General features: G+C 43.7%; 3 protein-coding genes and 1 long non-coding RNA gene across 9 annotated transcripts in view; 2 read left to right on the top strand and 2 right to left on the bottom strand.

Annotated features, from left to right (window-relative positions):
- The first annotated feature begins 674 nt into the window (after positions 1–674).
- On the top strand, positions 675–2967 carry glipr1a (GLI pathogenesis-related 1a). Its single transcript, XM_029161907.3, has 5 exons — positions 675–985; positions 1068–1310; positions 1399–1508; positions 1661–1752; positions 1904–2967. The coding sequence occupies exons 1-5, from the start codon at positions 812–814 to the stop codon at positions 2053–2055; spliced, it is 771 nt and encodes a 256-aa protein (XP_029017740.1). The 5' UTR covers positions 675–811; the 3' UTR covers positions 2056–2967.
- On the bottom strand, positions 2253–6818 carry krr1 (KRR1 small subunit processome component homolog). 4 transcript variants are annotated; one of them, XM_029161906.3, is made up of 10 exons: positions 6685–6818; positions 6042–6217; positions 5461–5595; positions 5178–5303; positions 4860–4943; positions 4392–4448; positions 3772–3942; positions 3222–3299; positions 3018–3114; positions 2253–2928 (listed from the first exon to the last, which is right to left on the bottom strand). In XM_029161906.3, exons 2-10 carry the CDS (start codon positions 6168–6170, stop codon positions 2780–2782), a joined length of 1026 nt encoding a protein of 341 aa, XP_029017739.1. In that variant the 5' UTR covers positions 6171–6217; positions 6685–6818; the 3' UTR covers positions 2253–2779. The 4 variants fall into 4 exon arrangements, with proteins under 4 accessions (XP_029017739.1, XP_029017736.1, XP_029017737.1 ...); XM_029161903.2 differs by having other exon boundaries at positions 6636–6769; XM_029161904.2 differs by having other exon boundaries at positions 3024–3114; positions 6636–6769.
- Positions 6726–21622, top strand: part of LOC129604571 (RNA-binding protein 25-like) — a 35887-nt gene continuing 20990 nt past the window's right edge. For 2 of the 3 annotated variants that reach the window (XR_008695578.1, XR_008695577.1), the window contains exon 1: positions 6726–6851. The gene's annotated coding sequence lies outside the window, so the exon portion shown is untranslated. The remainder of the gene's footprint in view (positions 6852–21622) is intronic. The other variant, XM_055511491.1, reaches the window with a different exon arrangement.
- Positions 9327–14002, bottom strand: LOC129604574 (uncharacterized). Its single transcript, XR_008695581.1, has 2 exons — positions 13032–14002; positions 9327–11736 (listed from the first exon to the last, which is right to left on the bottom strand). It is a non-coding gene; the product is annotated as an uncharacterized LOC129604574 (long non-coding RNA).

Raw genomic sequence — 21622 nt, 5'->3', positions numbered from 1 at the left:
AGTGTGTTGATGACACATGATGTGTGAATGAATACATTTAGTAATTGGTTGTTGAAATCTTCTCATTGTTATGTCAGCCTAATGATTAAATGTGTATGAGAAGTATCATTGATTTAGGTCGACCTTTTGGGGTAATGGTGGGTCTGTAAGCTGGACCAGTTGAGAATCCATACTGTACATTTCAACTCAATATAACACATGCCAGCAGAGGGCGCCCATAGGCCTTAATATTTTTGTAGCATGGAATTGAGAAGGCACCCTTAACCTCAGCTGTGGAAAGCAATAAGAACATTGCCTCAATTTAAAAGGAAGTTAATTCAAAAATCGAAACATATCAAATCAAATGTATTATACAATGCATTTGATTTGATACGTTTGATAGTTGGTCTGAAGCACTGATATGATGAAGGGGATTTGTTTAAATATTTCTTTAAATAAAAATTTTAATCATTATATTTAATTTAATTAAAGTGCTATAGGGTGATCTTTGTTGAAAAACCTGTAACTTATTTGGTGGGTAAGAATCTACGGAGTGTAGTAAAACAAAGAAACAAAGGGAGAGCAAATCCATAATGTTGTGTAACTAATGTTATAATTAAAGTTAAACAACAAGATGCATAAAAAATACATACGAATCATCAACACCCAATAAATTTTGTGCCATAGAACTGCCGTGTACCTATTTTTTCAACATGAACAGCACATCCTGTTCCTGCTTTTGACTGTGTAATTTCCTCTCTGACTTTGACTGACGCATTTCACAAACCCACAGCTGGCAAGTGTTCCCTTGTAGCGCCTTTTGGTCTAAGGCATGGCGGGCGTGTGGCAGAGGTTACTGTGGCCCTGGATCGTCTTGGTGATCGTCAGGGCGAGAGCGAACGCACTTCCAGACATCACTGATGAGGAATTCATTGGCAAATGTGTCAGGGAGCACAACAAGGCACGCTCATCTGTTAGTCCACCTGCATCTGACATGCTGTACATGGTAGGAACTCTTCTCTTTTTGAGCTTTGTATAAGCTAAAACAGCTTATAAAGTTCAGCTGCCTGACCTGTCTCCTCATCCAGACATGGGACAAACGCCTAGCAATCACTGCAAAAGCATGGGCAGAGCGCTGTGAGTTTAGACACAATGAAGACCGACACAGCCATCCAGAATTTTCCTCTGTAGGGGAGAACATATGGGCAGGCCACCCAACATCTGAATTCTCTGTAAACAAATCTGTGGAAAAATGGGTGAGTGAAAAGGAAGACTACAACTACAAAGACAATAAATGCAACGCTAACAAGGAATGTCGTCATTATACACAGGTACATGCACAGTTGCTGAAAACCTATTGTTGGCTAATATGTGTTTTATATCAACTGCACAATTTAACACGTATTTGGATGTTTCCAGATTGTGTGGGCATCCACACACAAGGTCGGCTGTGCCGCCCAGCTTTGTTCAAACGGCATTGGTAAATTCCATACTGCAAGTGTCTTTTTTGTGTGTAACTACGGTCCACAGTAAGTAAAATTATGTCTACAACCAACTTCAAAAAAAAAAATCAACCTTTTATCTTTAGCCTCTGCAATGTGTGACATGTTTTAGAAAACCGATACTGGGATCACGAGAGGTGAACTTTAACCACATACACTACTAATGGTTTTATCTACAGCGGTAACTTAAGAGGAATGCATCCATATAATACTCAAGGGCCAGCCTGCTCTCGATGTACAGGCAATTCCAGCTGTCAGGAAAGTCTTTGCCGTGAGTATTCATACATAAACATTTGGGTGAATGCTTTATACATACAGTATAGAAATGACCCAGTCATTGGACAGAAACGTAAGTAGAAACACAGCACAGCCAGAATACAGTGTCTGAACATGCAAATTAGTTACCACTTGTTTTGCTTTAGGCTATGACTGGACCCCAGATTGGGCGCCTTCCCACTCCGGTCGAGCAAATTATGTGGCCATTCTCATCACGCGGCCCATTGCCCTCCTCTTCACCATTGTCACGGCACATGCTGTACACTACAAGTACCCCAATGTTTTCTGCTATGAATAGTGCTCATGCAACAGCTACTTTTATTTTGTCTATAGGCGGCTTTTGAATCTCAGCTGCAATAAAGAGAAATTTAGAATAATATACGTGCTAAAATTTCACATCTAAATAACTAGGAAAACAATGTGTGAGCTATAATAACAATTTCTCTGTCTGCTAAAAAAGGAGCTACAAACTGTCAGTCATTACAGCTGCACAAATACCGTAAATGTTTGAGATTTTATTTTGTGTGATGTGAAATTTATTATGTTTTACAGCCTATGACAGTATCATCAGCGCAATGCATCAGTAGTTTTCAACACTCTTGAGCATTAATGCACCTACTGAGAACCCAGATTAGGTACCAGATGTTTGTGGAGAGACCAGAATAATACAGGGTGACATTTAAATTTTATGAACAGAGCTCTAAACAAACCCTAGCAACAATATTTAAGGTGATAATGTTCCAAAATTAGCTTTACAGATTTTACTCACAAAATAAGATCCAGATTGCTAAGATAACAGACATATTTCCCTAAGACGTATTGAACTTAAAAACAGAGGAAAACATATTTTCTAATGTGTGAACAATTACCATACAAAATCTGAAGAATAAAAAAATGCCTGTGATGCTTTATACTGGAATTTGTTTCACTCCAAGCATAAAACATTTATTCTGAGTCCTTTCACTGTCCAGCGAACCCCAGGTCACTTAACAAAGCATGTGTTACGGAAGCAGCGAGGCTGTTCAGCCTTTGCTTTTAGATTTGTTATTCTTCTTTTTGATGTTGCTGGGAGGAGCTGGATTCACTGGCGGAGGAGCCCCCAGTTTCTTAGTTTTGGCCTTCTTTACTTTGTCCTTGATGGTTTCAATGTCCAGCTTGTTTTGTGAAGGAGCTGTGACACGACAAGATTAAAGGAAATATTATGACACTGTTTCAGGCACATCATTTACAGATTAAATCGTCTTATTTTATTGTTTTTACCTTTACCAGTCTTTTTCATTAACGGCTTCTCTTTTGGAGGAATGAAAGCTTTGTTCCGCTGTTCTTGCTTCTTTGTCAGGGACTCTGCTTGTTTGACCTGAGAATGTGGAACAATGACTAGGTTTCCAATTTCATCATGCTGCCTGAAATTACATCATGTTCGAAATGAATACCACTAAAAGAAGAAAGATGGTAAATGCTGACCTTATTCTCCTCCATCTTCTTCATTTTCTTTTCACTTTTGCGCAGGAAGAATTCTCCTGTTGCCAGTTCCTTATCAACCTACAAAGAGTCCAGAATTGAAAGTTGAGGTAAAATGAAAGTCTAAAATATGAATAAGAAAGCCTTTTACAGCATAGGCACAGTAAAGAAAGTACAGCAACAGATCAAACATACAGCAACAAATCAAATTAGGTTGGCAAAAAACAAAACTGTATACGTGTGCCGAGTGGAATATTAGGTAAGATTGTTGTATACTGTATAAATAGAATATAAATATTGTAAAGTGTTGCACAAATGTTGCAAAGTAAATTTCTACATCCGTTGTGGCGTGGGAGGTAATTAACAGTGTTGACTTTATAGTCTGATTGCAGCCGGTAAGAAACGTCTGCAATATCCTCCCTTCGTACAGCGAGGGTGAATCAGTCTGCTGCTGAAGCTAGTAGCAGCTAGTAGGACAGTAGGTTCATTAAGTGTGTTCAGAATTAGCAAGCACTCATAGCTCCCACTTGCTGTGCAGACAACTTCTCCTGACCTTGCTGTCTGGCTGTGGGGGAGGGAATGGCGTGTACTCCTTCACGCGCCTCTTCTTCTTGGGCTCCTTGCGTTTTGAGAGGTTCTTGTGGCGGAAGTGTGGCAGGAATCGTTCCCAGTTCTGCACCCGCAGCTCAGGGTCTTTGGACAGCTCCTGTTTGATCATCAGCGTCTGATGATTCCAGCCGACAGAAAGTGGTACGGAGAGGTGTGAGGATTAAACAAAAACTGTGTGTGACAATGTGACACTTTTGCAACAGATTACACTGTATGTCATCTCTGACCAGTGGTAAACCATTATATTGAATTATTATATAATCCAGTGGTTGTATATTGAAAATTGCTTACACAGCAGAGAGGTTTATTGTGCAGTAGTAATCTACGACTCGAGCCTACGACGAATGAATCAATGTAATAAAAGAAATCCTCATGCCCTCAGTTCCAGGTTGAGCCCACCATGGCATACAATCCCAGAGAGACTTGTTTCAGTCAGGAAATCAAGAACAAGGATGGAAAAGTTCATCACTGGGCATGAATTCAGACTTTTCAGTCCAGTTCAGTTTACCCCTGCTGCGCTCGGCCCAGCATAAACCCTGATATCAGCAGCAATTTTGAACTTACCTTGATGTTATAGATGGGGTGGATGTTCTTCATTGTGTCCATCACTACTTTACGAACCTGAAGAATGGGGTGAAAAACAGCTTCATCATTGGTCAATTAATACCTATGACTTCACCCATTGACTTGTAATTTATATTTATTTATATAACAGTCTATGGGAGTTGTATGTGCACACAAAGTAAACGGATTTGATAGTGTGTATGTGTATACATATGTATGTATTTATACACACCGGTATATTATACGCCTGTCTGCGTTTACTTTTTGCTATTTTGAATCTTCCCTTCTATACTATGTGAAAGCAATCATAAGTGTGCAAAGCAATTTTCCTCTGGTATTAATTTTAATCCCAGAGTTCTTTTAAACTTCTTTACATAAAACTATTAATCATGTTTGTAAAATGAATATTCATTTCTGTATATGTTGCACTGTAACACAAGCAGCACACGCACATTTCAACATCCTTACCTCCTTTAGGCCTTTAAAGGGCCCCAGGGCTGACACTGTGTTGCCCTGCACCATCACATAGCAGCTAGTTAACAACTCTAAAGCCTGAGGAGTTAAGACAGTAGAACAGTGGTGTTAGTTTGTTTTGATCCATTGCTAAGAAGCAATGCTGCCACCTAGAGACATTAACACCTAAATGCACAATAGTAAGATGATGCACCATTAACAAAAACAACATTCCTTTCCATTTCCTCCAAATCTATTACACATTTCAAAAGATACTTCAGTTAAAATTACAAAGACACTTGAAAGGAGGCTGAACATTTGTGCGATACTTGCCTTCAGGGTTGAACCCTTTGGACCAACAAGCCGCTGCCTTCGCTTCACAAACCGATCTCTGTTTCTAACCAGGGTCCCGATTTTAATGATGTCACAGGCTACATCATCCTGTAATATCCGCACAGCCTGAAAACATTCAAAATAGTAAATCAATAAGGAAGAGAATCAAACAAATCTTTAGGAGCTGTTGCCACTCTCTATGTATTAAATGGTTGTCAATAGGACAAGAATGCCAGTATTCTCAATCTGTGGGCAGACAGTATGTGAGGACAGTGGTCATCACCTGTTCAAATGGGACACTCCTGGCCAGCAGCTTGATGAGGTCTCTTGCTTTTAAGATGGAATATGGGTCAAATGTTTTCTTAGTTGTGTAAACCGTCATGCTGCCCTCTATTAAGTCCAATGAGGCTTTTATTTGCTAAGAGAAACATAATCAAGATCACATATGGTTGAAATAATGTGGCTGTGGTTCAGAGTTTCAATATTTAAAGCTTTTATGACACACTGATTGCACTCAATTCATTTTTTCTTGTTGTCATTGCACAAACCTAAAAGAGAAAAAAAAACTATTCACATCCTGACGGATTAATACATGTTAATTATAATGTGCTTGACAGAAAGTTTTCAGAGTTTCACAGTTGTGTGTTTGCAGTCAGCTTTCTCAGGTATGTGGACTTCTTAATTGACATAGAAATAGTGTATCCATAATTAGCTTATTAGATTAAGAAAGCTTGCTATGTCACAAATGATTTCTGAAAAATGCTGACATCTCCACCATGTGTGTGTAACTTCTGTGGTGACATTTTTAAAAAAGTGTGAATAAATCAGAGTGAAGAGAGATGGATAAGATCTCGGAAAACATACGGATTCTCCCAAAGCTTTCTCCACGAGCGGCCAGCACTCTTTGAGGTAGGCTTCTCTGTATTTAGGGAAGAGTGTAGCAAAGCTGCTTTCCTCCAGAAGACCACGAGGATTGTCTTCTTTGGTAAACATAGGCTCTTTCCATCCATCAGGAACAGTGAGGAGTTCGGAGTCATCCACTGTATACCAAAAAAGGTAGATATGAAACCCCTGCATTTACAACACAGTGTAATACAAGAATTTCACATGTGCGGTAACAGGGAATCTGTAGATTGATAGCAAACATCAGATATCTTCATAGTAAGCGTGATGGTGTGTGTTCTCTAATTGTCGTGGATTTATTGACAAACATGCTTTTACTGTCGTAATCTCTCAACTCGAATGCGAAAACAAGCTATTAAGCCCTAATGGAGTTAAAAACAACTTTACTGCGTTCTATATGTTGACATCGCCACTGACCCCATGCTAAAATCAAGCGCTTCTTGCTTCGGCCATGTTATAATCCAAATTTACCGGCTAAGATTGAGCTCAATGTTAAAGTTACAGCAACTCGGAGTCGTTTAGCGGTGTTTAGTTTAGTTAAACCCATAACGTTACCTTGGTTTTTGTTCTTTTTCGATTTTTTCCCCGTAACTAAGATACTCACGCCGTCTCCCGTCGTGGAGGACGCCATGATTGCCCAAAAGCGGAAGTGACGCGCCGATACTCTTCTTCGTGGAATTTGGAGGCACCTGTCCGGTCCCCGTCGAGACCAGCAGTGCATCGCTGCTGATACCCAGTGTCCAGTTAGAGATCTCCAACTCGAGACTAGAGGTGGGAATTTCTCTTCTTTGAACTGATTTGGATTTTTAACTCTCCATCAGTAACGTCAACGAATCATTTCGAGTCATTCGTTCATTTACAGCAGGTGGCGCTATGGGCGTTGTAATAATGATCGCGGTCCTCAAACACTATATACTGAAGGCAACATGATTTGCTTCAGCGGACAAATTATAGTCACAAAATGCCACAAGCAATTCAAGCCATGTGAAAACTCAGCAAATACGCACCACTGTAACGTTATTTATGTCCTGAATCTTCCCTGCTATTGTTGTTTAACAGCGCGACTGTCGCTTGCAAGTGGTCACATGATAAAAGAACGAACGAATAAATGATCTTTATGAACGAATCAGGAAAGGAACTGGAGCCCTTGCTGCTTGCGAGAACGATGAACTAAACCGTGCAGCCCGAGCTGCCTTTTACGTGACGTGATGTTGATATATTGTTCGAAAGTACTGATTTACTGTACAAACACACTTTACATTATATACACAATAAAACTACACACTAAAACTACACTAATTTAATTATAATTCTATGAATAAATATGGTATGTTGGTTGTCAGGTGACAAATAAATAAAAGTCAGAAATCAGATATTGTTCATTTCCTTGTTTATCAGTCCCCACAGCACCGTAGCTGAGCCACAGCTGTCACGTGACTAAATATTGTATGGGGTGAGATCTCTATCTTTAATCAAGAGCGTAGTTTTTCAATTGGAGAGCGCACTTTAGCGATTTAGTGTTAAGATTTTGTCATGCTTGCTCTGCAAAACCCTTTCTTCGCTTTAAAATGTCTGTGCTCGCGCTCAGATTCACTCTGCTCGCGTTCAAATCTTCATCCGCACTCTCAGATTTCCAGGATTTTTCTCGAATCCTCCTCCTCGCTCTCGGTTCTTGCTGCTCGCTCTCAATTTGTCTCACGCGTGCGCCCGCTTCTACGACCCGAGACAATCCTATCAAAAATCACCAGCCAATAGGAGGCCAGGGCTGCTGACCAATGACATGATGCTTACTTTTCCCATGCGGAAGAGAAGCTATGAGAACGTACAGAAAAAGGAACACGGTGACGGTATTTTGGTTAAAACTCTAATTAAAAGCAGCAACGTCACTTATTAGTAGAATTATGAACATCGTTGAGCTATTTTGTATTTAATTGCATCGCTAACTGTGGTAATCAATTAAGCTTACGTTGGTTTGAGCACAATGGAGGAATAAAGAGAAATCAGACCATCAGTAAAGCTGATGGTCCCATGTGGCTGATTTTGGCTGATTTTTGATATGTTTAAACCTGTTTAGCAAAACTGTTTAACTTCACAGGGCTTCACGCAGCGCCCGTTTATTACACTGGAAGTAACCGATTCATTGTTTCAATGAGTGTGGAAGGTAAAGGGTAGATTAGGGATGTTTGGAGTTAACTGAGAAATACACAGGTCCACAGGAACCTGCTTTTGCTAGTCAACTTCCTTCCTGTGGGAGATGCATGTGGGGAATCAGGCCAGTCCGCCTCATTGTCATCTGAGAGTTCATGGATTGAAGGAGAAATGGTTGAGACTGTGTGATGAAGATGCTGGAAGTGGAAATGCATCATCTGTGAGTTTGAGAGATGGAGACAGTCACCCGGCTGTGGACTCTGACTGGAGGACGATGGAATGGCTCACTCGGTTTTCTGTGCCAAGTCAGTCTCAATCTCATGCAACTGATGCTGCAAGTGTGACCTCTGACCCCCAGGATGTCTCAGTACCATCCGATGACTCTGCGACAGGTCTCTCTATGGGTTGTGACACTGAGCCTGTGAGTGTTGTAACTGAAGGACCTGTCGGTGTGAGACCATCAGAACCTGCACTGGGTGGTACAGAACCCGCATAGAGCACAGCACACACCGTTGACAGTGTTAACTGATCCTCCCTCACATGCAATGACCTCCCAAGCCTCCAACCCCAGGTCAGGTCCAGATTTGGCAGGTTGGTTAAGCCAATTAATAGGCTTATACAAACCATGTCAAGACAGGTTGTTGTGTATGATAAAATTGATGTTAAGACGATTTGTAGGTCAATGTTTCGGTCTCTTGTTGACCAAATCTCACGTTTGACAGTTTTGTTTTCATGGTTTGATGGATATTTTGCTATGGTGCACTCTGAATAGTTGTGATAGGCTTATGCTACACTAGTTTTGTGGAGAAGGGTTTTGTGGGGTGTACCAGGCACCCTGTCACCAGTAGTTGTATTGATGGATAAGCGCTGCTCTCATACCACCTTATCCTAATGGGATACACTTTGTGTTGGATTCTCTGTTGTTAACCCTTTTGACTGTGATCTCATAGCAATGCTGGTGCTCTGTATAGTGCTAAATTCGATGTAATTCAGTGGGGGTGGGTGTAACGGAGTTCAAAGGTTTTTTGATGTGAATGGCTTTTTAAATTTTTGTTTATCAGTGTGGTGGAAATTGTGGAATAAAGGCAGATGAGAGAGTTGTCCTTTTGTGCGATTTATTGAAATAATAAAGAAAATGACAAATAATGAGGAAAGCAAATCACACTGTGGGTGAAGATGTTTACATTCTCGCTCCTGCATCCTGGGTGCCATGCTATCAGAAGGAAAGGGACACCGAGCTTCAAAGACAAGACGCACTAGGTTTACAGCCTTGGGTCAGATAGGAAGGAGCCATAGACCAGGGGTAAAAGGCAGACAGAGACCATAAACAATCGGTCAGTCAAATACAACATTAGATGTCAGCACTTAATGTGTGACAGAACCTTGAGAGGGAGATAGATTGTTTGTCTAAGAATGTTCATTGCTGAGTCTAATCAAGTACAGAGCACATGGTTGCTATACAGAAGGAAAAAAAAACACAAGAAGCATAAAAGTAATTTTTTTTCCATTACAATCCCCCTTTTAATTACACATTAGTTAAACATTAAAAGAATAAAAATTGTCAATCGTGGCATTCATTCTGTAGTAATAAAGGATTCTTAAAAATGATTTGTTAAGTGTATTGCTTATAGTAGTTATACTAGAATAACCCTGTGTGTGAGTGTCTGAAAAGAAAGGGAAACAAGCCAATATTTTATTCCAATCAGATCTTGTTCAGTCAAGCAGAAAAATGGGAAGAGGATTATATGGTGATTATACTATTGTGGAGTCAGCCTCCGCGTGACTATCATCATTATCTGAGTCATTTTTGTAGTCCTCGTTATTAATGTCAACATCATCATCTACAGAGTCGGCATTAGAATCAATGAGTGAATCGGTGTCCGGATTCCTGAATGTAGTGCATTGTGTCATTTGGTATGAAAGCGCCGCTGATGTTGCACGCATTATGAGACCCCTAATCAGCGGAATAACACAACAACCAAGCAACATGATCATGGACATGAAAATGATAAGCGAGACTATTGCTGACATAAAAACTGATTTCCATTTTCCAAACGTTTGGTCTAGCTTCATACCGCCCGCAGTTTTTTTGATGAAACGCTGTTGATTGTAATAAAGATAGTTGATCCAGGCAAAATTCATATTAACCTCTATTATGGGGCCCATGAAAGGTAAAGCACTCGTCCATCCCGCCACCTGCTCGTTGCGAGCCTTAAACTCTTCCGGCACTCCTCGTGGTACGCCTATTGCGTCTATGTAAAGGTCAGGATCAAAGGAACCACCTGGGGCACTGCACCTGGTCCGTGAGTGTTTCTGTGGAGCTGAGGGTAAAAGATGTATTCCCCCTGTGAGGAACATTACCTGAGTACAGGCAGCGGGTTGTCGGCCGCCTCAACTTTCTTATGTGTGACAGGACTATACATCTCCATACCCCTGCCCAGATTGTGCAAGGCGCGCATTCTGCACATCTCGGAACGCTGAAGTCCGCAGTGTATCTACACCCGGTCTCCCTATTCCGCAGTTGTCGTTCATTATAGCACTCGCTGCTGTTAAAAGGAGTGGGCACAGCCATGAGATCGCGTCTGGCGACAGCACACGCCACGCATGAATTGTTTGTGAGGGTCTTAGAAGTGTACTTGATGTACGCTAACCATATATTTCCTGTGGGGTTCTGATTTACATCGTTTTGGGCAAGCTGGCATGCTTTAGGCTCCTTAATGTCGCGCTTGGGTCTATAGTGAACAAATGTGTGAGTCCTCCAGAAGTGCAGGAGGGCCACACATGCCACCGCAATGGTTGATATGACAATCATTTTTATCTTGTGTAAATCAACCACACAATTTAGAGCAAATATCAAAGTAACATACAGTGAAGATCAAAACAACAGGGTCCCAATCAATGTCTTCTTCCTGTTTAACAGTAGCGATAGATTGTTTCCAACCTGTTTGTTGACACATTGACAGTTCGTTGGAGTCCTTCAGGTTGTGATCAGCTGATCACAGAGACACTTGGGATTTGTTATCACCGCCAGGTTTCCTCCCAATGTCGTCTCCAGAGTCTACACGTCAACCAGCATCAGCAACTCAAGGCTGCTTGTGTGTATGTTTTCTCAGGAGCTTGTGTGTAGATTTATGGTCAGACAGTGTGATTCACAGGCGCAGCTTCAGGTGGCGCTTGGCTCACACCTTTAGCTCAGTGCGTGTGTGTGTGAGCACAGCGAGGGTCATCCTTCTCAGTTCTTTTCGTTAGTGGTGGTTTTCTCCGTAGGATGTACTGATGATGGTGGGTCGTTTGTGGGATCCGGGACTTTTCTGCAGTGGCTGGAGTGGATCCAAGTCGCTCTTTCTGCGATCTTCACAGCCCTGTTGGTCGTCAGAAGGACTTGGAAGGGACCTTGCCACCGTTTTAAGTTCCAGTGTTTCCTGCAAAGCTCCTTAATGATCACCCAGTTTCCTGGTTGGATGATGTGCAACGGATCTGTCGCCAGTTTGGGCAGAGCTGCTTTCACCTGTTGGGAGATTTGAGAACGAACAGAGGATAAATTCGTACAGTACTGTAGCATTATGCCTTCGCACATTTCAGTAGGTGGTAAAATCCTAGTCTCGGTCTAAGGGTGGAGTCCCATCATAGGAGGTCTACCAAATAGGATCACATACGGGCTGAGGTTTAAGAGCACAATGGGAAGAGCCTGAGTCCACTTGAGACCAGTCTCTAAGCAGCATTTGGCCAGTTTGTTTTTCAAAGTGCCATTCTCTCTCTCTACCGCCCCTCCGTTTTGGGGGTGGTAAGAGCAGTGCTTTCTAATGCCAATGTTCAGAAACTTTTCCACTTCCTCTAGGGCTTGGTTTGCAAAGTGTGAGCCATTACACCCGCTTTGGATGTTATCAGCCATAACGAATTGGCTGATCAGAACTTATCAGCGCATTCATACGGACCGGTAGGTGCCTGCTCTGCATCCTCGCGAACAGCGAACAGCTAGCTAAGTTGCTATGTTAAGCAGCTTTAGAGGTTATTGTGGTTAGTGTTAGGGCTGGATAATGGGTGGGAGGTTCAGGTTACAGTTAGCTAACACAATACCGCTAGCTATTTGCTAAGTTATGCTTGCTAATAAATCAAAATCCAAAACTTCGATCCTCCCGACTGAACAACAACCGCTCAACAGCGCCCCTACTTACTCTGCTGGTTAAATCATTCAAGCCGTGATCAACCTTATGGATCATTGACAGCGATCTACTGCACCTATTCACCGCTGCCAGCATGTAGATGGGCACCTACCGGCTCATACGTACGTGAATGGCGTGATAACGTCCGAAGCCATTATCACTGCTGATTTTAGATGGAATCCCGTGGATGGGATGAAATCAGGCGTCAGTTCGATAAAGTCCAACATTAAATGGTCGAACGCTTGTTCCGGTGGTGGGTGAGCTGCCAGTGGTTTGGCAACCGTCTTACCTGGGTTGTGTTGGGCGCATGTCATACATGCTTCATAATATTTTTGCGCATCGATCGAAAATCCCTTAGTGTACCAATGTTTTGTGAGAGCATCTAACATTGCCCCCTTTGATACATAGTCTAATCCACTGGGTCACACCCTTTGATCAAACCGACATCATATTTGTGTGTGGCCCACAGGGAAGCCGGAACTTCCTGTAAGGTTGGATACTGCGTCAGAGCGTCCTCCGACAAAAACACGTGGTGTGGAGTGTGTGTGGAATGTTGAGGTACCAAGTGCACTGTACGCTGCGCATGAAAGTTAGACTGAAAACGCTTCTTGTAAGCATGCACAGTAGGTAAATACGTCACATTCAGGTCCGAAGTCGTTTGCCAGTCTCCTCCCAGTTGACATCTGTCCACGAAAGGACCCAAGTCCTGCCATCTGTCTCCGTCATGTTTTGACAGAAGGACATGTGGATCTGTAGAATAAGCATCAACAAATCTCTCTTGTTTGTTAGTGAGAGAAATCGCAAGCACAGAAATATGTTCATCCCAGAATAGAGAGGTTGAGGTCAGTTTGTCAGCATGTGTGCGTAACCATGATTTTTCAAACTTCTCATCAGGACCAGTGGACACATGTACTGTACAATACAGGTCAGATGCATCTCTAAAGGTCGTATTTTGTGGGGAAACCAGCTGTCGAGCAGCCTGTATGAGGGCCTCAGTTACAGCCTCTCCCTTCAGCAGCCACTGATAAGAGTAGAGCAGCGGCTCTGAGCTGAAATTAACACAAACAAAAGAAAAATTATTTACATTGTCTGTGGTTGTAACCTGCACTCCCTCCGGAGTGGAAATCAGTGAAATACCCAAAATACACATGAGATCTCTTCCTAATAGATTAACTGGGCATAAGTTTGAAAGCAAAAATTAATGTTTGAGTGTCTTGCCGTCTGATGTTGTGCAAGACAGAGGCACAGTAAGTTTTTCTTTTATTGTCTGGCCAGACTATAGTGTGCACAAATTGTCCACTCATTTTAAGTGGATTGGAAAACATGAAAGATTTTATTACCGAATTTGTTGCTCCTGAGTCTACTAAAAACACCATACATTCACCTTGAACCGTCAGAGCAAACTCAGGAAATTGTTTGAAACCATTTGGATGTGGGGTCATGCAGCTGTTGTCATTTAGCTGTTTGTTATTCTTTTTCACTATTCAAAATCACTCTGTGGGATGTTTTAAGCAGAAAGCAAGTCTTCATTGCAAGCAGGCAAGCATGAATTTGAATCACTTGAGCATGTATCAAGTGTGAGCGTGTGTGTGTGTGTGTCTGTGCGGTGTCGTCTATGTCATCATGTAAAAGGAACCCTTCCACCCTCCTGGGAGGGTGGATGGAGGGTGGATGCGCCTCCTGCGTCTCTGTTGGGCCAATTCCGTGTAAAGTCTCTTCTTCTTCCTCGCACGCGAAACCTGCCCGCTCCTCTGTTGTTGTTATGGCTCGCAGAGAACATCTTCAAGGATGGCAGATACAATTCGCTCTGTTGTTTTTTTTTCTTTGCCATCTTCTTCTGCTCGAGTGTCATAAGCATGGCGTGCGTGTCTTGTGAGATCAGATAGACACGCTTCTTCTTTCCATCCGATGTAGGACTGCTTCACGGCGTCAAAAACTTCAGGGAGTAAGCTTTTCATCACCAGGGGCCCGTTTCAAGAAGGAGGTTTAACAAACTCTGAATTAAAACGAAACTCTGAGTTGATCTACTCTGAGTTTGCAAACCTGGAGTTTTCGGTTTCAGAACAGCTGAAAAGAGTTGGTTTAAGCAACTCTGAGTTGATTGACTCAGAGTTAAGCGCGTGCACCGCGACGATACAAAGCCCTGATCAATGGAGTGAAGATATTACGAGTCACCATGGCAACAGGACAACAAAAGACGTCCGGAAATGAATATGATACGTCAAGCATATAGCGTCTACGAGTCTATATTCCGTAGAAAAGGCAACACGGCTGCAGCGGCGAAAGAGAAAGAATTAGCTTGGAAGAAAATAGCTGCTCGAGTCAATGCGTAAGTTTACATTTTAATCATATAGTGTTCAGCGTTACTAAATACGAAATAATTTTAGTATTGTTGTTATATTTCACTCGTAAAGTAAGGACTTTTTCACTCATCTAAGGCGTTACTTCAGTAATTGCATTAATACCGATGTTTGTATTAATTAAAAGTGCAATGTTATGTCTATGCATTTTTAAAATTCCTGTTGTGGTTGATGTGGGATTTGTAAAGTAATGATAATTCAATAATCCACGACGTTTTATGGAGAGCAATTATTACATTAATCTAATTAGGTTTTTAAAAGTTACCCAAAACACGTAATAATATAAGAATTTAATTTCAGTTTTTATGTACGCGCAATCCTGCAGACATAGAAGAACATGGCTAAAAATGAAATGTAAAAACATAATTCAGTATTATAAAGTGTAATATTAATACAGTTTATACACATCACATGATTTCTGATGTTTGTGTTGCGTAGCTTAAAGGATGTAACTTGATCGCCAAGTATAGTGACTTTATTATCTCCACTCTGCCCCAGAGTGTGGAAGAACAGCAGGAGGAGGTCAGTCACATTCTGCTGCACAGATGCACACAGTCAGTGATGTTCAGTAAATGCCAGAGTTCAATTCTGTAAGAGTAATAAGGAACTATTCCCAAACACAAGCTGGAGATGAGTGTATAGTTAAAGGTGAATTGTATGAATTATTGGAAGAATCATAAAATCTAACAATTGCCTTTGTATTTGTAGGAAATGAAAAAAAAACAAATAAATTATGGTTTGCATCTATTCAGTTTTTTTATTGGTGGTTTTGATGGTTGATTAAGACATTAAAGCAAATCACATCTGACTGTCCATCCACTCTGCAGATTACCATGATGGAAGCAGTCTCCTCAGGGTCTTGTATTTGTAGGGCAGGGTGTTGCTCCTCTCTAATAATTGCAATAATGTGGAGAACAACACATGCCACAATAATGTCACAGGCCTCTCATGTTTTACCCTGAGGTGACGTAGACACTGAAGAAGTGCTTTCAACAGGCCTATGGTCATTTTCACCCGGGCTCTTGTTCTGCAGGGCCACATTAAAGTGGTGCTGGGGGCCTGCTTCAGGTTCTGGGTCAGGGGTCAGTAGTGTGGGCTGGCATTAACCTCTATCTCCGGCAGAAAGCCGTCAATCTCTCCTAGAAGAAAGTTTAGATTACTTTAGTGCTGCATAGAAGTGCTCCTGTGAGTGTGTAGTGCATGCATTGAAACAAGTGTATAGGACATACATGTACTTACCACAGTGCAGCCTGTTACTTAGGGTTGACTCACTATATATTCATGAGTTCACGTTTATGATATGTGCAGCATCACATATGATCTTGGTGATGTAAACAATGTGATGTCAGTTACAGTGACCAGTAGAAAGAGTAGTCAGTGTACCTGCACATTTATCAGTTTATTTCAGATCACAGCAAGATATTATTAACTGATCATTTTTCAGATTAGCCTCAATGAAACAAATTAAATACCATAAAAAAAACTGCAATCCTGTGAAACTCCTCTTTGATGGCTTTAAGGAGTTTGTGTCAAGGAAAGCGCTTGAGATCAAACTATTCTACAAATAGTGGCTTCACTAATGTGCTCAGCATCTCCAATGTTATAAAGAAAACTACCGTTTGCAAAAAAAAACGTAACGCAACACAAAGAATCTGTTCGGATGTAAAAGCACGGCCACCATGGGTGATGTGTTTGATGAATGGGTGAATAAGATTAAAAAAGTATGTATGGAGTCTCGAGAAAAACGGAACCGCTAAAATAAATATGCACGGCGATATGACAGAAAATTAACTCGTGGCGTCAAAATCCTCGCGCGGCGTAAATTCAATGCCGTGTGAGTTAACACAGCGTCCTCATCTACAGGATCCTCTAGAAACGGAAATTTTGGTCTCTGTGCGACGGAAACAGGTGAACTCTATGAATGAACTGAAATATTAAACGAGGTATTTAAACACTGTTCACTTTAAAAAGGGACGGAGACCGAAGGAAACTCTGGGTTTCCCGAATAAAACCTGCTCGTGACCAGGTTTGGTTCACAGAGTAAGTTGCCATAGTAACTGACTCTGAGTTTCGATTACCTCGCTTCTTGAAACGGGCTTAAACTTACCCCGCTTTACGGGTTTAAGTAACCTCGCTTTCTGAAACCGAAAACTTTGAGTTTTCCTCATTTCGGGGTTAACAAACTCAGAGTTTCCACAAAACCACCTTCTTGAAACGGGCCCCAGTTCACACAGGTGTCTCTCGTATGTTGAACAGATGAGTCCCCCCACTCTTTCAGGGGGAGGATGAGCTCCAAAGTCAAGTCCAAAATCCAAAGTCATCAACTAATTCTTCTGGTTGTTGTTTGCATGTGGTGACTTTAATCATACAGACTTTATCAGGGAACGCAGTTTTGAGGTGGGTGACAAGCGTCCTCATTGCGGCAACAAATTCATCATTTAAGTTGTTTTTCCAGTCTTTGTGTTTGAGAGCATCACATCAGGCAATTGTCCAGTCAGCTTTTAATATTCACAAGGTGAAAGACGCTTGGCCAGGATGCAACGAATCCCAGCTCCAGTGGGTCTCTACTCCTGGCAGAAGGCCAAAAGGTTGGCACTGAATGTCTTTTCTGATACAGTGATGTCCAGAAGGGTGTGGGCAAAGTCAGTTATGTCAGCTCTGGTTCATGGCCTGTGCACTAATATGCTTCCTTCAGGGCCGGCAAACACCACCATGGGCATACTGGCATCCACAATGTTTCGTTTAGCGGCATCCTTTCTGAGAATACGGCTGGTGGGACCAGGGCAGAGACCCCCTCAAATACTGAGTGGTCTGGAGGCGGAGCTTGTAGGGGCTAGAGGTCGTTCAAGCTGTTGATTGGGCAGCTGCTGTGGGTCTGGCTGATGCTGTTGATCAGGCTGTTGCCGTTGGTCAGGCTGTTGCCGTTGGTCAGGCTGTTGTCGTTGGTCCGGCTCTCCACCCTGCTGACGTACCAGGTCGGGATTCACCTTAACCGTCACGCAGATCTCATTTTTAGACCCCACGAGGGCAACAGAGGAGGGTTTTACATCTGACCGCACAAGTGGGTGAGGATGTGTAGTGTGGGGTGGTGGTCGTGGTCACGCTCGACCCCAGGAGGACGCGGATATGCAGGATAGGAGGGGGAGCAGTGGGGGTCACGCTCGACCCCATGAGTACACCGGAAGTGCAGGTTAGGAGGGGGAGCGGTGGGGGTCACGCTCGACCCCAGGATGACACCGGAAGTGCAGGTTAGGAGGGGGAGTGGTGGGGGTCACGCTCGACCCCAGGATGACACCGGATGTGCAGGTTAGGAGGGGGAGCGGTGGGGGTCATGCTCGACCCCAGGATGACACCGGACGTGCAGGTTAGGAGGACGGCGGTGGGGGTCACGCTCGACCCCAGGAAGACACCTGATGTGCAGGTTGGAGGATCCACAGGTCGGAAGATGGAGAATCTCCAGGTTGGATTGTGTGTGTGTGTGTGTGTGTGTGTGTGTGTGTGTGTGTGTGTGTGTGTGTGTGTGTGTGTGTGTGTGTGTGTGTGTGGTAATACAGGGAGGGCTGTGACGTTGTGTGTTTCCAAGTTGGAGGGGTTAGGGTTCCCCGGGTTGGAGAAATTCTCAGGTTGGAGAAAAAAAAATACCCAAATTCAAATGCTTTGCTTTATTTTATTAATTATTTTTCGTTTACATATTACACCTTTTTTGTAACTTTGTTTGCCCCTTGCGCGCGGACAAATTTTACACATTTTCCTCTATGACCTGCATTCCAACACACACTGCTCTGGCCAGACACACCAACAATGGCAGCCACCCAAAATAGCTGCAACAGCTGACTGCTCTCTTCTTAAGACCCTTTTGCCCCCTTAAGTATAATTCTTTCTCAAGTCCAAATTAGAGCATGCTAGCAAAAAGTGGATTGACAACCCTCCTCTGCAGTGTCTTTAGGAGCTTTGGAGTTCTGCCAGGTAAGCATTTTGTGTTCAGGTGCGTTTAAAACTAAAAAGCAAGCAATAATAGCCTGTATTTTTGAAATGTTGACAGGACAGTCCCTTAGTGAACATAGACTTGCCAGTGCACTTTGCCATATCCTGGGACTCTTTCACAGGAAATGCAGTTCCGACTGGCCATCTTGTGAATGCTCATGGACTGTCACACACATTGATTATCTACATCGGACAAAACATTACTTTAACCCTCACGCGGCTCTCACTTTTCGACCCCACGAGGGCAACGGAAGAGGGTTTTTCCTCTGTAGTCCTCCTGTAGTGGGGGGTGGTGGTCGGGGTCACGCTTGACCCCAGGAGGACACCGGAAGTGCAGGTTAGGAGGAGGGCAGTGGGGGTCACGCTCGACCCCAGGAGGACACCAGAAGTGCAGGTTAGAAGGGGGAGCGGTGGGGGTTACGCTCGACCCCATGAGGATACCGAAAGTGCAGGTTAGGAGGGGGAGCGGTGGGGTCACGCTCGACTCCAGGAGGACACCTGATGTGCAGGTTAGGAGTAGGGTGGTGGGTCAGGGGTCACGCTCGACCACAGGAGGACACCTGATTTGCAGGTTGGAGGATCCACAGGTCGGAAGATGGAGAATCTCCAGGTTGGATTGTGTGTGTGTGTGTGTGTGTGTGTGTGTGTGTGTGTGTGTGTGTGTGTGTGTGTGTGTGTGTGTGTTTGTGTGTGTGTGTGTGTCTGCATGTCTGCATGTGTGAGATGTAGTGTTTGTTGCTTTACCTCTGAAAGGTACCAGTTGCTCATCCACCGATCCGGACCCGCAACAGCTTCGAGTAAGAGTGAAACACCTTGAGCGACATTGTGGCGCGAAAAATGGCCCTGCCGCTCTCGGCGTCCCACAGGCTGGCCACGGCCTCCCCTCAGGACCTGTAGACGCCGGACAAAATCAGGAGGCCCAAGTAGGCTCGCAGATCGACCTCGTCCGTGCCCTGCCTGAGTTGCCGTGTACTCTGTGGGTCCCTGGGCAAAAAGAGGAGTAAGAGGGACGTTCCTCGCTCCCTTGCCGTTGCGAAACGTCAAAGAGGATCATTTTATATTCCCGTCTTTAGAGATAAAAAGTTTTATCTTCTTCTTCTTCTTCATCCTCCTCCTCATGTTCTATTTGCTCATGTCTTTGTACATTTTCTATTATTTTATCATCATCTTCATCATCAACATCATCATCATCATTATATTCTTCATCATCAACTTCTTCATCTGAAGTGTCCAGCCTTAGATCCCATCCCTCACTGTTTTCTTGTCCTTTATCTGTTTCTGGTCCTGGTGTATCTGCTGCTTCTGCTTCTCCTTCTTCCTCTTCTTCACTTGACACATTTTCCTCCGATTCCTCTTCTGGTTCAGAGTCGTCATTTGACTGGCTTAAAAAAATCTGCTCTCGAAGCTGTGCGGCAGTGAATCGAGCAGCGGCCATGAAGAGAGAGCGCAAGCTGGCAGGCAGGCAGGCAGGCAGGCGGGCAGGCAATTCAGGCGACTCTCCCCCCAGGTTAGATGATTTTTTCCCACCACGTTGGAGGAATCCTTCTGGTGGGATAAACTGCCGTGTTGGAGGATTTTTCACGTTGGATAAAGTGGAGAACGGTTCCGAGTTCTCTGGTGGTGAGATGATTTCTGTCTCTGAGCTTTTGGCTTACATCGCTGGCTGTATTGAGCTTCTCCCTGCCATGCCTGCCTCTGTCGTTGCTGTTCGGACACCTTTGGATTATGAATACATGTGATGTAAATATTAATATGAATATAAACATGAGTGCATATGGATGCATTATGTACCCCTTTCTTTGATTACTGTTTTATATTCAATAAATATTTAGCATATTTAGTGCATGTGCGTGAGGTCATGTTGAGGGACGTGAGGGTGGTAGTGAAATAAGTTGCTGGTGAAAGCACACACAAACACAAGTTTCCAAGTTGGAGGAATCTCCACCACATTGGAGCAATCCTTCTGGTGGGATAAACTGCAGTTTTGGAGGATTTTTCACGTTGGACGAACCGGTGACAGGTTCCGAGTTCTCTGGTGGTGAGATGATTTTGGTTTGATGCCTCTGGCAGTGATGGAGATGTGGCGCCAGAGAAAAAGAAAAACAAAACACAAAAGAAGCTTGGGGTCAGATTGGACCCCGGTCTGACCTGCCACCTTCCCACGGTCAGTGTCATATAAACCCAACAGAAGACAGAAGAGGATGGCTACTCTTCCCGTCCCTCTAAACCGGAGCTTGTTGTTGTCTTAGAGAGCCTCTCTAAAAGCACTGGAAAAGCCAGAGACAATGACAAGTTCGCTGTCGAACGAGCAAGACTTGCGTCTTAATGCCTACCAACACAGACCCTGGGGAAATTGGGTGCTCCTGAAGAAGGAGGAGAAAATGGAATTCCTAACGGGGAAGATCTGGGCCTCGCCTGGCAAGGGGTTGGTGCATCTGTTTCGCACGCGCATTACACCACGTGAGGGAATCGTTTTGCTGGCCGACTACGTCCCGAGTCCCGGGAAAGAGTCGGGGGACGGCGCTGTTCTTTGGGGTGCAATCAAGCCTGTGAGGGGTCTGAGATTTTTCTCTCTGGTGGTTTACAATGGAGTCTACCGGATCGTCTTTGAGCCAGCGGCTCGCGATGACCCGGAGATGGACACCACCACCTCAATTTGGTCCGACCCTTATGGGACGGCGTTGGACCCCGTGAGGCTGATTGGCGAAGCTATCGCCAAGGACCGCGCCAGACTTCTGCGTCTCCACCTGGTGGTGCCAGACCTGGTGTGGTATCCACAGTCTCGTCGAAAGGTCCCAACGCTATGGCCTCTCAAGAAGGTAACATGCAAACCGACGGCTGCGCGGTGTTCGCACTGCGGCTCGGGCAAACCAGAGACTGTCTGCGC

The sequence above is a fragment of the Betta splendens genome, chromosome 9, assembly GCF_900634795.4.
Source record: "Betta splendens chromosome 9, fBetSpl5.4, whole genome shotgun sequence".
Lineage (NCBI taxonomy): Eukaryota > Metazoa > Chordata > Actinopteri > Anabantiformes > Osphronemidae > Betta > Betta splendens.
This window is presented reverse-complemented; position numbering and strand designations above follow the sequence as displayed.